Below are 16,238 nucleotides of genomic sequence, written 5' to 3'. Positions count from 1 at the left end.
TTGATGTGGCAGCCATTGTGCACAGTTTTATTTACAGACAAAATGGAGTTGATCTGTTTGAGTGAGATCTTTTGTCCACTGAAATTTTCCCTTTTGTTCTTTCCTTTGCAAAAATAGACTAAATACTTTTTGTTAATATTTAACTTGGTACTCATATCTACCAACTATTTAAAGAAGAGAGCAAAAAGGATCTAATAGAAATCTTCATGTTATATTGTTCACCTTTAACACAGACTGAAGTCTCTTTGACAAGCTTTCTTGTTCTAGAAGTAGTCTACAGGAACAGTTCTCCAGGCTTCTTGAAGGACATTCAGAGCTCTTCTCTGGATGTTGACCACCTTTTTCCTTCCATTCTCTGCTGAGATGATCAAAAAGTGCTTAAACAATGTTAAGGTCCAGGCTTTGGGGAGGCCAATCCATGACTGATAGTGTTCCATTATCTGTTCTGCTGTGTGATTGAGACTGAAATATGAAACTGTTGCCTTCCAGATGGTACTGCATGTTGGATCAGACAGTACTTATCTGTGACAATAAATCTATCAATCTTGACAAGATCCCAAACACTCCTGGCTGCCATGCAACCCAAACCGTGACAGAGCCTCCACCGTGTTTTAAAGATGGCACTCACTTTTATAACTCTCTCCTGATGTCCTACATAAATGTTGAACTAAAAGTTTCCAATTTGGACTCCTTACTCCATAAGACCTGTTGCCACTGATTTTTAGTCCAGTTCTAGTGTAACCTCAGCCTTTTCTTCCTGCTTTTTCCTTAAGTGTTGCTTCTCAGCAGCCAATTTTCCACTTAGACCATGAAGGGCCAGATAAATCTTTCAGGTCCTGTGTCAGGTCATTTTTCCAGAATATGACTTCCAGATAGTGTTCATCTGCTGTAAATATTTTTAAGGGTTTTTATTAATACCCAAAGTCACAATGTCAAAATGTTGTTTTCCTGATTACATATTTGTTCCTATATCAGTCTAAGTACTTCTCACTATTGAATCCTTTAGATATGACTTAATTTTAAAGAAGTGGAAGGTCTTCCCTTACACAACACCAGCAGCAAACATATTTTCACATTGCTGCTAACCAATACAACAGCATTACAAGGCCAATGCATCTTTCCGAGTACACAATGTGCAGAAAGCTGAGCAAGAACAGTCTATAAACCAAAAAAAGAAAAGCAAAAGACATCAGAATTACATAAGGATATCAGCTAAAATATCCATGTTTAGTTAGTTAATTACTCTCCACGGACAACAGAAAGTTGAAAGTCATCTTTTATTGCACAATAAAAGATCACACATACCATGTTTCGACTCATGAGATTGGTCCACATGGGAATACAGAGTTATACTTACAAAGAAAAAAAAAGAAGAAAATAAAAGATAAAAACCCCACCACATAACTTATTTATTAATGACCGGGTTTCTGACTTCAGGATCAGCCAGTGAATCACAGCCTGGTGAATTACGTTGCACTTGGTTCAGCAGTGCTTGGAGAGGTCCTGCGAACAGTCAAATATTCAACTTGCCCCGGGTTCTGGAGGGCAGTTTCACAGACATGAACTGGACAAAGGTGGTGAAGTTTTTAGATCCAGTCTAAAGATTTATTTTACAGTTGCCTTTCACCATTTGTCATCATTACACCTAAACTGCAGTTATGCTATTTTTAAATCTCATGGTCGCTTCAAACTTTAAATGACACTTTCCCTTCGGTAAGACGGTGCAACGAGCTAAAAGCAAATTCAAGAAAAACATGGCTGTTAATTCAAAGATAAATTACGATTAGGTGTTCCTGTCACTTTCGACATAAACCCATGCTGACGACTTCTGGTAGTACGAGCGTATATCAAAAGGTAACAGCTTTTCCACCACATTAATGTCTGAAGTTGACAAAGGAGAAGAAAATAATTGCTGGGACATTAATACACATTTTGTCTTCTGCCAAGAAAACAGTTTAGTGTCTGTGAAATTCAATTGCAATGAACTGGAAAAAACACATATGGAGACTGATATTTTTCAGCTTTTGTAATGACTGGCTTGACAAATAAAATAAGTTCTAATGTTTTTATTTTTATGGATTGTTTTCAGGGGTTCTTTAACTTCTGAGGCTGTGTATCAGGGGCGCTCTTCTAATAAGCCACATAGGAGGCCTGAACTATGGAAATGAATAAGACTCATTCCCTAATGTAACCTCGAACACTGTCAAATAACACAAAGGCTTCATAACCTGTTAGTTTGAGCCTATCAGGATGGAGAAAGAAACAAATATACAACATCCTTAACCGGATTTAGTGTGATATATTTGCATGATGTTGTAGATATTTTCAATCAGAGTTCTAACTTTGCAGTTTGAACTTTAAATGCATGATTAACACGTCATGAATCTGACAGACTCTTCAGGTACTTTACTTGTTTGAACTGCAGATTCCCTACAATGTCAGCTTCAAAACCTGCTAGTTTTCAGTCATCTTCTCGTTTTAGAGGAAAAAATAAAAACAAGTTTTTGAAAAAGTATGCTACTGTACTGCAGCTTTAGAAAGGATCCTGCATCTGCAGACTGTACCAAAGGGTGGCTCACGCTGGATTACCGTGGGGACTACGAAAAGAAAATAAAGAGGAGGTATTCTAAGAACTCTTAACCATTTAATTTTGATGTAATTACATCTAAAAAAAAAAAAAAAAAAAGAAGAAGAAAAATTAAAAAACAGAGCATGTGACATTACCAGATACTTTAAATTCCACGTGAACCAAAATGCTTTTGTCTTTGAGAAAACTTAACAAAACCAGCCACTGGTCAGTCATGAGACAACAACGTAAAGACGAGAACTGTACAATAAATACATTTTTTTATGATAAGAGATAAACGTTTACATTTTTGAGGTGACTGTTTTGAAGAACATTTAAGTTAACCAACGAGAACTTCAATGAAAAGAAAAACACTGTTAAAGAAGGCATGGTGTGACACGAAGAGACAATACAGAGCCATCGCCAGTCGACCTGATTAACCCCCCCTGCCCCCGAGCTGTGGTTACATACTGCACCTGCAAGTTTGTTTTCAAGTTTTTGCACAAGAATAAGCCATTAACAGCAAATGATGTGCACACATGACCTCTGGAACGCAACGCTTGCCCGTTCCTTTGAGATAAATCATCTGTGGTGCAAAGCAACTGGCTTCCCCTTCTGATTTGCTCTTTCGGGAATCTCGAATAACACACGACAACAATCAAATACTTAGGCTGCATACATACTGTGTGCGCATTATCATCCTAGATGTGCTGGATACCAGACACAAGGCCCCGTGAAGGAAGAGAATTCTAAAAGATTAAGTAGCATTCCTCAAAGGGAAATTCTGATATTTCTCAGCCTGTGTCTTATTCCTCTAATTATCAGCAGATTTGTTGTGGAGATTTGAGAAGCCAAACACTGCTAAGAATGTAACAGGTCAGGGTACGAAGCATGAATAATTACAGCTCTGAGTGCAAAGAAAAAAGCTTTAAAAACGACTGCAGCAGTGAACTGCAGAGCAGCTAGGGTGCAGCGCTCATCTCCATTAACTTTACAGCTTTAGTCAATAAAAGTGTGCACGGTATTTACTCTACAAGTTTAACTTTGGGATTCTGAAAGTTGCAGACCCTAACCCTAACTCTTCAATAAGAGTCTGAAGTTTAGATCCAGACTGAGTAATCCCAGAATTCCCCTTTAAAGAACAGCATGGCATCATCTAATGATAAAATCCAACACTTAGATTTTCAAATGTTAACCACTTTCCAAAAGATAATCGCCACACTGGAAACGTGAAGTCAAGATAGCGTGCAAGTGAGGCTCACAAAAAGAGAAATGAAAGCAATTTTAGAGGCACTGGTAAGCAAACAGTCACTTTTTGTTAACTCTCCATTTGTGCTTTGAGGGATGATTGATTGACCTTTAGGGATAAATGTAGTGATTTGAGCAGTGGTACCTTCCGTTATTATTGGCTTCTGAAGATAATGCACATCACCAACGCCGTGTACGCATAAAAACAAAAAGGAAAGACAAGCAATAACATGACCTAATAAGGAGATGTAATTGAACATCTATACAAAAAAAAAATACTCGCTAAATAAGGCATTTTACTTTGAATAATACATAATGAAACTAACAGAAAAAGGATGTCATATTTGGTGAAAGTTTGGCAAAGCAAAAGAAAAGTATAATAAATTATATGTAGCCACAAACTTGTGACAAGGCAACAACTATGTTTGTTTTTTTTTCCCCAACAAGAAATGTGACCTGTAAGGACGAAACAGAGTAGAAACTGCTCCACCACAAAACGTGTGCGCATGCATGCACACATACACACTTTCTCCCATTACAGCACACTCTCGCATACACACGCACGCACGCTCACACTCACGCACACACACACAACGGAAAGTAAAAGACCACACGGAAACAGGTTAACATTCACAAAAAGACATTGTGCAAAAATAATGTTTTCATATATGAAAACAAAAAGAAGTGAAGTTATACGTTACATCAGAAACATCTGACAATTACCCCCAAAATACACACCCTGTCGTGAAAAGACTGAATAAAACCAGCAACTTGCATCCTTTTAATGTACAGTACAGTCTGTTTGATACAGAAAAAAAAAAAAGAAACTGGGACTAAGCTCTATGCAAAAATCCTCTGCGCATATGTCAAGTATTTTTCCCCCTAATGGAGGAACAAAGTAAAGACAATGAAGAAATCAATGGTGTGCTTAAAAAAAAAAAAAAAAAAAAAAATCAGCAATATACAGCGATAGATTTACATATTTAGAAACTCTTAGTATGAACTGCTATTAAAATTAATGTGAGGGGGGAAAGCCAGAGTGATTCATACTACTACCATATCCCTCCTCTCCCTATTTTATCTGTTCTTCATTCTTTAAAAAAAACTAACAAAAAGAAAAAACAAAAACAGACTGTTCCCTTTCCCTGGACAGATGATCGACACAGCACAGGTAATCTCTTTCTGAACACAGAATCCCCACACTAAGGAGAAAAACAGGAAAAGGACAGTGGGGGGGATGACCGACTGATGCTACAGGTCATGATTGTAATCATTATGCAGCATCATTTTGCACTGTTCCTGATGAGATGCTGGTTACCTGATTTGTTGTAAGTAAATGCAATTTAGGACTTGATGAACCCCAAGGGACAAAAAAGAAAAAAGAAAAAAAAAAAGCACCTTCTTTTCCTCTACTCTCCCACAGCCCTCCTCCCCACTCCTGTGTTTGCAATTCAGGATATCACATCTGCCTCCTACTGCCCCCTGGTGGCCAGGATGAGCTTAGGGTTGATGTTCCTGCCCTTTCATGTCTTCTGATTAGCGCTAACCACTTGAGGGGAAGGGAGGGAGGTGGGGGTCTCCCAAAGTGACTTTGTGGCTGAGTTAAAAAATAAAATTACATGAGCTAATAAAAGTAATAAAACAAATGAATCTCATGATTGTTCCTTGCCTTTATAAAGAAAAGCAAATGAGAAAGCATATGCCTAAGCCTCTCTTGATAGTTGTTCGGAATTTCTGCTGTACTCCTGTTGTGGGAATCTGGATTCATCATCTAGTGTTCACGTTAGATTTATCTTTGTGATCTACTTTATGGAGGAGTTACTGCAGCAGTAACACAATATTAAGAATCATAATAACATTATAATGAAAATAAAATATGCATCTAAAGCATGGAGAACTTGCAGAATATCTTAAAGTTAGGATTTAACATTCGTGACTGGGATGGACTAACCTGGCTCGTATTTTGTGATCTTCTAGTTAACATTATTCTCACAATTTTGTTAACTTTATTAGGTATAAAACTAGTAGAGACAAATTAATTTCTTCTGATTTGGCAGCCTTTTTAAATGCACTAAACATACTTTTATTCAATGACGCCCACAATCATATCAACGTGATTTAGATACATTTCAAAAGGGCTACTCTCTAAAATCTTTGTGGGTCTGTTGTGTTTCTGCAGCAGACACTGGCTCTTGCATATTTAGATACTTAGGTTGTTTTTTCTGTTACTATCAACTAGGAAAAGGTGTTTTAGTGTCATATCTGAATGACGGTTCTCCTTTTAGATTAATCTAGCTGGCATGAACATTGAACATTGCACGAATTTCCCTAGATTAAGTGGAGTGTGTCAAAACATAAGATTTAATCGCTCCCCCGCATGAGCTTTTCAGAATTTCCAAACTGTGGTGAGAAAAATAACTTCGGAAAAACCACTTCTGGCAGCTGTGCCCCACCTTCCCAGTCATCCTTGTGTCCATACAAACCAGGCGAAAACCAAAGCTGCCTGTCCACCTTGGCTCACCTTGAGCCTAAAACGGTATCAATACTACGGTCAGAGTTGCTCTTGGTTAGGCCAGGTTTCATTCGGTGTGTGTTGTGTGTGTTCCTGTTGAGAAGTATCCCTCCCGACTCAGTCTCAATGGAGAATGAAGGAGAACACTACAGAGAGGATCATTTTTTACACTAGTTTTCTTTGTATACAATGAATGAGTGGAGAGGGTGGGTGGGGTCTTGGTATATAAACATGACCGAGCTGAATATAATCGTCATCATTATTAGTCATCATCATAATAAAAGTCTTTACATGGACATTGACTGACAGACACGGCACAAATTTTACACTGTTGCTCAGCTGAGAAAGGAGAGCAACAAAGGAGACAGGAGGAGAGAGCAGGAAGTGGGCTGTCCTTCAGGCCTCTGCAGTTCCTCTCCTCTATGCATCCTCTTGTTCCACTTGTCTCTGCTCCTCAGTGTCCTGCTTCTCCTCCTCCTCCTTTGCCTCCTCTCCTGTCTCCTCCGATCTTTTCTCATTGTCTTCTGTTGCTCCCTCAGTGTGGTCATTGGAGTCCGGTTCCTGGGGCTCTGAAGACCCACCCTCTGCATTCCCCTGCCCAGTCTGGAGCTCGTCAGTTGGAGTTGGGTCTGGGTCTGAAGCTGAGGTAGAGGGGATGGAGGGAGATGAAGAGGTGCCTGGGTGGGAGGTACCACCAGCCTTATCTGTACTTTCTCTCTCCTCTCCATCTCCAGTTGCTGCCTTCTCCCTCTCCTCTTCTCGCTCACCTTCTTCTCTTCCTCTCTTCTTTCTCCTCTTGGGGCTGCCTGGAGAGCTATCAACTGCACCAGGGGGCATGGCTGGAAGTGCCATGATGCCACCATGTGGCAAGAACATGTGTGGGTAAAGCAAACCGTGGGACATGCCCGGGATTAGGAAAGGGTTGAAGGTAAGATGGCTGCCAGTACCAGCTCCAAGATGTGCAGAGCTGAGGTGGGCCCTGGTGGTGGAGGTAATGATGGCTGCTGCTTCTGCCGCTACTGGTCGTTTGTTAGCCTCTGCAGCTCCTTTCTCCTCCCGCGTCCTGTCCATTTCGCCACCAGCAGCAGGGGCGGTGCCCTCTCTTTCTGCAGGCGTTGTCGAAGAAGGGCTGGCCGCCTCAGTTGCAGACGGTGCGGTTGTCGTGGTGACCTTCACAGCAGACGCTGAAGAAGAGGAGGAAGTCGAGGAGGAGGAGGAGCTGGGATGAGGAGAAGGTGGCGGTGGCGTGTGTGCCATCATGGTGCCAACGCTGAACAAAGCATGCTGTGGGATTGCAGCCCCATGGGGGTGCGGGATTCCATGCAGCATCATGGGTAACATACTCAGACCATTCTTGGCATCTTCGGCAGACCCCCCAGCTCCTCCCGCTGAGACAGCTGCAGGGAAACCATGCGGGAATCCAGCTGCCATAATCCCAGAGATGGGAATTCCAGGGATACCACTGCGGAGATTTTGCATGGCCACCATGGAGTCCATGCTGCCAATCAAACCACCATTCATGAAGAGAGGAGGACCGAGACCCGGTGAGGAAGTGTCCGAGACGGACAGGAGAGGCTTAGGCATTTCGCTGCGAGGTCGACGTCCACGGCGGCGGGAGCTTGGGTCCTTGTTGACGGGTTCTGTGAGGATCCGAGAGAACTTCCCTTCAGGAAGGAAACCCTGCAAGAGGAGGCCATGAGACAACACATTAGTGCACAAGAACAACTGGAACTGACAAAGTATCGCAAGTAGAAGAACAGCCATAGGAAAATTCAAAAGGACAATTAAAAGCATCTTTCTTTTTTTTTTAGTCTTTCACTGGTCTGACACTCCTGTGAGAGTAGAGATGACGCTACATCTCTTTCCAAATCTACTTGCTTGCATACTTGCATTTTTACTTGGCACCAATTGGTTGTTTTAGCATGAAAACTATACAACTAACTGAATGAGAGTGAAATAAGTTTCAGCGCAACAGATTTTCATAATTTACAGGGCTTTCACAAAAACATCCTAAAAAGTGGCAGTAATTACAACTCATGCCTGATTCTCTACATCAGAAAAAGATCTGTAGCTTCTTATGTCAGCTTTCTGCAGTCTGTGATATCCTGCTACACAGGCTTGATGTGCATGGCATTTCTGAGGAAATGTTACACTTGGGGCTCGTTGTCTTTTACAACTGATGTCAGAGAGGGGCAAAACACACCCTGTTGACATCCAATGCTACACAGTATCATACTCACAGAGTGTTTGACCACATCAGCCCAGTCTGGAGCCACATAGTATTCCGAGTTGGCATCCAACCATCTAGAGAGCTCCTTTATGGCCGGAGCCATAGCACCACCAAGCTGCAAAGTAGGAAAACCAGCACAGTGTAGTTGCAATGATATCAAATTGTATGTAAGCTTTTTCTAGCTTCCCCTACTCAAAGGCAGCCTGTATTATTGGTGGACAGCAAAGCGCCACCAAACTGCAGCAAAGGAAGCAATAACACAGCAATCCTTCTACTTCCCATGGCTGAACTTTCATTGGTTCAGTTTTATGTTTTAAAATGAACACTTTTATTTGACTTTTGTGTTTCATGTATTTTATATGCGTGTCTGTGTGTGTTTTCTACCCTGCGTCCAGTGCCGCGGTGCACAACAGGGACCCTCTCCTCCCCCGTCAAAGAGTTTATATCCAGCTTGGTGGGATCTTTACAGCGATGCCTCCTCTGTTTGGGACGCTCTACAAAACCATGCAACAGACCTGCGCCAGACTGCACAGTTGCCAGGGAGGGTAGATGGGGAAAAAGGTTGTAAGTGCCAATTAATCTGAGCATAAAAAAAAAAAGTGCTCAACTGTAGCCTCAGCAGAGGACATTCCAATACAGAAAAAACAAAATATAAAGAATACAACACAGCAGGATTTAGAGTATTACGATCCTAGAAATCCTCAGACTTACATGAGCAAATGCCGGCAGATCCATGGTGTAGCCTGGATTCTGTCTCAGCCACTCAATTAGACCTTTGCCGGCTGCCTCTCTGTCAATGGCCACAATCTCTGGCTGAGGAGGTGTCTGGGTTGGGGTGGGAGTAGAAGAGGAGGACGGTGTGGGAGGACCCGCAGGTCGCTCTGAGGGAGAGGGGGATGGCGAGGAGGTGGAGGAGGAAACAGAAGAGTGGCTGATCACCTCAACCCGGCCCTGTACATGGAGAGACAGACACATACACAGATAACACAAGATTTACTTTCTTCTTTCTTTTTTGATCAACTTTATCTTTTGTTTTTTGTCCCCAAAATGTTCTCGGTGGGGCTTCTCTTTCACTCTGAAGCAAGTACAACTATTCTAAATGCCCTTACTCTGAAAAGGCCCTCCTCCCTCTACCCACCTGTGATTCAGTGAGGTGCAGTCCTCGGCTCTTGGTGAACTCAGAGTACAGAGCTTCCACATTTCTCCTCCTCCCTCTCCTCCTCCTCATTGAATCATCTCCCCTCAGGCTCCCGTTAACTATTTGTCCTGTTACCGGATGGATGAGCCCCGCCTGCAGAATTCCGGCCATGTCGATTCCCACGGGGCCTGGCAGCGGGGCCGTGATGGGAGGTGGCGGTGGTATCTTATGACTGCTGCCCGCACCAGCATTGAGGTGGCTGATTCCTGGTGCAACCACAGCTTCATTTGCCCCAATGCTACTCGTGGTGCTTATTTCTCCTGAAGACTTGGTCAGATCTATGGCTGCTTCTTGCCAGCCATTTATCAACATGGCTCCTGTACGGTGAGAGGGCGGAGCAACCACGGGTGCTTTATCACTACTGGAGCTTGTGGTAACAGCAGTGTGGCATGACGATGCAGATTTTCCAGCTAAAACCTTGGCAGCTGCCGCAGCAGCGGCTTCATAGTCGAAAGACCTCCGACCTCCTGCTCGTTTGAGCTCAGGGAGGAAGGCAGGAGCCACAAGCCTCTCCTGTAACAGAGGCAAGGAGGTAAGGCGCCAAGCTCCGCGCCCGCATGCGCCGCCCCGCGGCATGTACTGTCAGGGTGGACAGGGTGGGTGAGGGGTAGACAAGAATGGGAGAGAGATGATGGCTTTATTAAACATACATATGGACTGAGACACAACACAGTGGCGGCTGTCAACTAGACCTGGGTAAAATTGTTAGATATTTAAACTGTTTTTTGTTTTTTTTTCCTGAGAGTGAGTGTGTCATCTTTGGATGCTGCTTCAGGCACCTGACAAGTTGACTTGTTTACATCTGAAAGTATGAGACACGGAACAAACAGCTCATAATCCATCTGTTCGCTGGCCTATGGTGTCAAACATTTTGTAAACAATCTTCTTGGTTTAAAAACGCTGAAGGCTAAGCAGCCAGAATATAAACTCAGAGCAGAGACACAAATCTGGTCATTATTCTCACTCTCGCATATATGAAATGTGTCTTTATAGATATATGACAACTTGCCCAAGTCTAATCTCCACATTTATATTATCAACAGTACACATTACTGAGACAGGAAACTTCACAATAAGCAACAAAGCAATGGTGTGGACTAGAGGTGCCCAGTGCTAATAGTTTTATTTATAACTATTGCAGTTATATTTTATATAGAACATAACAATGAAGAGTTAAGGAAGCACATATAAACAAACAATAAAATCTTTAGCAGAAAATGAAAAACTCGGTCAGACTCATGATGCATTTTGCAAAGACCTGGTCAGTCTAAAGTCAGCCTTGTTAGCACTTTAAGCAAACTGGGCACAACTTGTATGAACCATGGCATGGGAGAGATAAATGCTGACAGATGACAGATACACTGATATGTGCAACAAAGGGAGTTAATTTATTCATTCACTCTTCGGGTCTCACCTTAGGTAGTCTTGTGAGAGGGGGAGGAATGGAAAATCCCAGTGCAGGACTCGCCTGCTGCACCCTGGCCTGGGTTGGGACAGAGCCTGAGGCCGTGGTGGAGAGAAAACCTGCTCGATGTTGGTGGTGCTGGGCTAAACTGTTGGCCAAGCAGGAATTGGCAGCCAGGGCAGCTGGTGAGTCATACTGCTCGCTAGATGAAGGCCACTTCCCCTTAAGGATGGCGTGGCAGATGCTGTCCAGGCGGTTGATGATTACTCTATCCTACAGGGGCCATAAAAATAGGGGGAAAAATTAATTAATAAACACGAATAACTTAATTTACAAGAAGTGTACCAAGTGCCACAAAAATTAGCTAAACTGTAAAACTCATTTAGTCTTTTCAGACTTTCTAAGCAGCATCAGCACTGTCCTCTAAATGAAAGCAGTGAAATTACCAGTGAGAACTCAAAACAGGGTATTTTGGCTTCTAAAACTTTTTCCTGCCAAAGAGGAAGAACGGAATTTATAAAAATAATTATTCTAACTTTACTGTTAAAAATGTTTTAACCATGGGAGAATCAACGTCTACTGTTAAATATTTTGTAAACACATCACTGAGAATGTTACAGTAATAGTAAAAAATATATTTTACCTTTGGCCACTCAGAAAATGAGTACAGTGCTTTTTCCTGTAACAGCTGAGCGATGGTTGGCTCTCTGGTTTCATGAAGGCTGTCAGGAATCTCACACACTGAAATGGGAGCTGCAAACCTGGGGCTAGCAGAAAACCCTTCGACCACAGGCACTGTGCAAAATGGAAATGAGTTTAAGTACAAACAAATGAATTTAAGTGTGAAAGGTGAATTAACTTCATGAAAGTCTCAGCATCCTCACCGGGTGTACTGGGTCTCTCCTCCTTTACTTGGCCTTTCAACTCTGCACTTTCTGAGGTTTCTACTAGCCCATCATTCTGCTCAAGCTTCGGGGTCAGGACTGTGCTATCTGCCTCCAACATCTCATGTTTTGTCTCAGTTTTGACCTCAGATAACGCTGTAAACCCAAGGACCTCTGGTTTGGCCTCAGGTTTTATCTCAGAACTTTCTGGGTAGCTTGTGAACCCCAGACCCTCAGCTTTGGCTTCAGGCTTGATGGCAGATGTCTCAGGAAAAGCTGCTAACCTCAGATCTTCAGGCTTTGCCTCAGTCTTAAGCTTAGGACTCTCTGGATAACCACTAAACCCCAGAGCTAATGGTTTGACCTCTGATTTGACTTCGCTGTCACCTGCATAGGCTACAAACTGCAAAAATTCAGGTTTAGTGTCTAAATGCTCAGGCTTCATGGGAAAGCTCAGATCTTCAGGTTTAGTCTCCAGTGTTTCAGGTTTAATCGGATATTCTAACTGCTCTGCTTTGGTCACCAATCCTTCTGACTTTACGGGGTAGGAAAAGAAACTGGTGTGTTTGACTTCAGAGCTATCAGGGCAAACATCCTCAATAGTCTCTGTCTTGGTATCTTCAATCTTGACTGGTAGCAACAATTGCTCTGGTTTCTCCTCACCATCGCCATCGGATAAATGAGAAAACTTAAGGTCAGATGGCTTCGTGTCGATGTTGTTCACAGGCAGAGTTGAGCCCATTTTGATTTCATTTTGATCGAGCAGATTATCTTTGCTGTCCTGATCAAGGGAGAATTTTAGTGCGTTATTCTTACAGTCTCTGCTGCCATCGGGCAAGTTCAGGTCTTCGTCTGAACCCTTGCAGTGTGCCATGGAGGCTTCATTTTTGGCTTCCTCCATGCTGTTGCTCTCTCTGGTGGTTTCAGTAGAGTTTGATGGTTGTGTAGGGGATGACACACAAACAGAAGGACAGGAGAGCTGTCCAAATTGCGAGTAAATGCTACCCAACTCCATCTCATTGGTTTTGACATCTAGTTGTTTCAAACCCTTTTCTTCCTCCTCATCACAGGGTTGTACAACCGGAACATCAAACGGAGAAACATTATCCTCTTGCCCTTCGGAAATCTCATCTACCTGATCTGCTAGATCTGTGCGACCCATCAAGCTGCCCTGTCTAGACTTTTTTGGAATTCCTTTCATTTGCACAAACTCTTCAGTTGTGTTGCACATCAATGCTTCAGTGTCAAGAGAATTTTCAATAGACCGTTCCTCCACCGTTTGGTACAAAATCAACCCCTCCACCTCCTCTGTAGGCTCTTCGATAGATAGGCTGCCCTCCTGTTCGAGTTTTCCAAGATAAGAGTGCACGTCTTGGGGTGAGTCCTTTTTATGCTCTGCTTGGCCAAAGCGCCCCTCGAGGTCTTGAGACATTTGGATAAAGACTTCCTTCCTCTCGCCCTGCTCTCCAAGGGCCGATTCTGATTCTATCCCTTCTAACTCTGGCACTTCCATGGGTGGATTCAAAACTCCCAAACTTTGGTCCGCACCTGCAAGCAAAAAACATTACATGAGATGTAATGTAGGGGACATAGCAGTGGTTGGTGTTATCTCTTCATTTTTTTAATCCTCAGATTGGGGCGTAAAACATTAGACGGTTTAAAGTTATTAAGAGGCTTTGCCACAGTGTATACGGCCTAAAAAATCTTAAAACATCAGGACATTTCATTAGCAACTGATATAATTTATGATATATTAACATGTATCACAATATTATACAACCAATGGGATAAGGTAATGTGGGACAGCAACTTGTACATCTTTACAAACTGAATATTTGTGATCACTCCTGAAAAAAAAAAAAGTAGGTTAAATACTATGCTCAGTATTTTCCCTTTGACATACCTTGGTTTGGATTACATTCCTCTCCTTCCAGATGTTTGCCTCTTTGTTTTTCCGCATTCTGTTCCAAGGTCTCCCTTGACAAGTCTTCAACTTCTTCCTCCTCCTTATCATCAAACTCAAAGCCGGTACTTTCCTCCCGATCATCTCCATCCTCCACAGGATTAGTCAGGCTCTCAGAGACATCAGAGTGCCCCAGTCCATCCTGTGGCTCGTGGGCAGTGATGTCAGACAGAGAAAGTGGAGGAGGGGGTACGTACGGCAGAGGAGGACTTGCTGACAGGTCCGTGTGATCTGCACTCGGTTCTTCATTCACACCAATGTCCTGGACACAAAATATAAGTGTTAGATTTATTGTAGGCTAAATGGCATGCTCATTTTGGCAATAATATAATACTGCTGATTATTAACTTTAGTTTACTTGTATAATGATGGTGCAATCAAATCGCAGCTTTCCAACATTTAAATTGATAAAGAAAAAAAAAACACAGGAAGCTATTCATCGCTGCAATTCAAAAAAATACTGGCGACACCAGTGCTACCCCTCAAGCTCCTAGTAGACAACCTATGGTATCAATTTTAAAATTCTACATCACCTTGTTTTCAAGTTATCATATTCACGAGATTTTCAGAAAACTTGACCTCTGACCTTGAGGTCAAGGTCACTGAGACTCAAATTCATCCCAGATTTATAGTCAAAACATTTGTGAAATGAATGTGAAACTCCTATGTCGCCTTACTCTAAGGTATTACATTCACAAACTCGCGTGTCCATGCCGCCTGCAGGGTGACAACAACATGCCATCAGCCTTTTACGGCTGAGGGGTAAAAAAGGAAAGATATATATCACACAATGTGAACATAATTTATAATGAACACCACTGTGGTCATTTTATTTGAGATTTCATATACATTTCCAATGTCATAAAAAATAACATGCTATTTTCTTAACCTTGATGTTAAACTGCAGTTAAAATGGCCATCTTTGAGAAGTCTTTCAGAATTTTCTCTCAATTATTACAATTATTTATTTATTTTTTTGCAAAATTCGCAATATTTTTTCTTCTATTCGACTGTGCAATAATCACTGTGCAATAGACTCACTCAAATGTGCAATCCACTGGTATTCCTATTTATCCATATTATATATTCTGTATTTATATATGTGTATATATGGTATATTTATGCTTATATCCTTACTCTTATTCCCCTTTATTGTATCTGTAACACGCAACTTCTGTCGGTGCTGTGCTACTGGAAACTGAATTCCCGGAGGAACCCAGCCGAGGGATTAATAGTTTCATCTAATCTAATCTAATTTGAAAAGATGCCATTTTAGAAAATAATTTAGCAAATACTTGATAACTGCAGCTCTTAGTGTTTGGCAACTGTGTTTTACAGATCTTGAAATGTAAAATATGTAAAATCCAATGAATAGTTTCACTTGGAGCAATATGACCCTGACAAACATCAAAGATCAGCATTCATTTGAGCTTTACTGAAACACAACCTGTTCATTGAATATACTAACCGAAGGAAGAGGCAAAATGTCAGCATTTAACAATGCAGCTGAGCACTTTTGTGTTTTCAATATTCCCTACAACAGATTTTCCCCTTTACTTTTTCCTCTTTTGTTAGAGCAATTTTGCCATGTTTATCTACCCCCACTCACCCCCACTGGACACATTGCATTACATTATTTGAGCATTAAGCTGATAATATGAAAAGGGTTTCAGATTATTGTTATCTTGAGGGCTGTGATTACAAAGACAATTTTTAAGATGATTTTAAAATTCATTTTATATTTATTTTGTAAGATGGCACTGTTATCCAGAGGGCACAGGCTGGTGAAACCAACCTTAAAGAGCATGTAACTTGAGGACAGTGGCTCAACAGAATCGCCTGCTGATGGATGGGAAGGAGGGGATGAGGGCGGAAGGCCCAAACACTCCTCCAGAGTTCCACCTTCCTCCCCTCCTCTGTCTCCCCCCTGTCCCTCCTCATCCTCCTCCTCCAGGAAGCCCGTCTCTAAGGTAGAAGGACCCAGGATTGGATCAGATTCATTGAACATATGGTGAGCAGGACTAGTGTGGTCCGTACTGTCCCAGGGAGCCTGCAATACAGAAGTGTAGGATGTCAAAGCACACAAATAAGAAAACCTATGTGAATAACTTGAACTGTTAAATTTCAAATGGTTAGTTGATGACCAAAAACATTTTTATTATATTTTTATTAATCAAGTAGGTGTCATAATGTCAGATATTTGCTATATCAGACAATAAAAATGCTTAAAAC

At 41.9% G+C, this 16,238-nt stretch overlaps 1 protein-coding gene across 4 annotated transcripts in view; it reads right to left on the bottom strand.

Annotated features, from left to right (window-relative positions):
• Nucleotides 1-1,263: 1,263 nt before the first annotated feature.
• Nucleotides 1,264-16,238, bottom strand: part of chd6 (chromodomain helicase DNA binding protein 6) — a 102,045-nt gene continuing 87,070 nt past the window's right edge. For 3 of the 4 annotated variants that reach the window (XM_063473696.1, XM_063473697.1, XM_063473695.1), the window contains exons 36-45: nucleotides 15,802-16,056; nucleotides 13,947-14,268; nucleotides 12,044-13,591; nucleotides 11,803-11,954; nucleotides 11,169-11,432; nucleotides 9,695-10,333; nucleotides 9,268-9,507; nucleotides 8,941-9,081; nucleotides 8,567-8,671; nucleotides 1,264-8,006 (exon numbers count right to left, since the gene is read on the bottom strand). In XM_063473696.1, coding sequence (XP_063329766.1) covers nucleotides 6,747-8,006; nucleotides 8,567-8,671; nucleotides 8,941-9,081; nucleotides 9,268-9,507; nucleotides 9,695-10,333; nucleotides 11,169-11,432; nucleotides 11,803-11,954; nucleotides 12,044-13,591; nucleotides 13,947-14,268; nucleotides 15,802-16,056 — 4,926 coding nt within the window. In that variant the 3' untranslated portion in view covers nucleotides 1,264-6,746. The remainder of the gene's footprint in view (nucleotides 8,007-8,566; nucleotides 8,672-8,940; nucleotides 9,082-9,267; nucleotides 9,508-9,694; nucleotides 10,334-11,168; nucleotides 11,433-11,802; nucleotides 11,955-12,043; nucleotides 13,592-13,946; nucleotides 14,269-15,801; nucleotides 16,057-16,238) is intronic. The other variant, XM_063473698.1, reaches the window with a different exon arrangement.

The sequence above is a fragment of the Pelmatolapia mariae genome, linkage group LG5, assembly GCF_036321145.2.
Source record: "Pelmatolapia mariae isolate MD_Pm_ZW linkage group LG5, Pm_UMD_F_2, whole genome shotgun sequence".
In the NCBI taxonomy this organism is placed as follows: Eukaryota; Metazoa; Chordata; class Actinopteri; order Cichliformes; family Cichlidae; genus Pelmatolapia; species Pelmatolapia mariae.
This window is presented reverse-complemented; position numbering and strand designations above follow the sequence as displayed.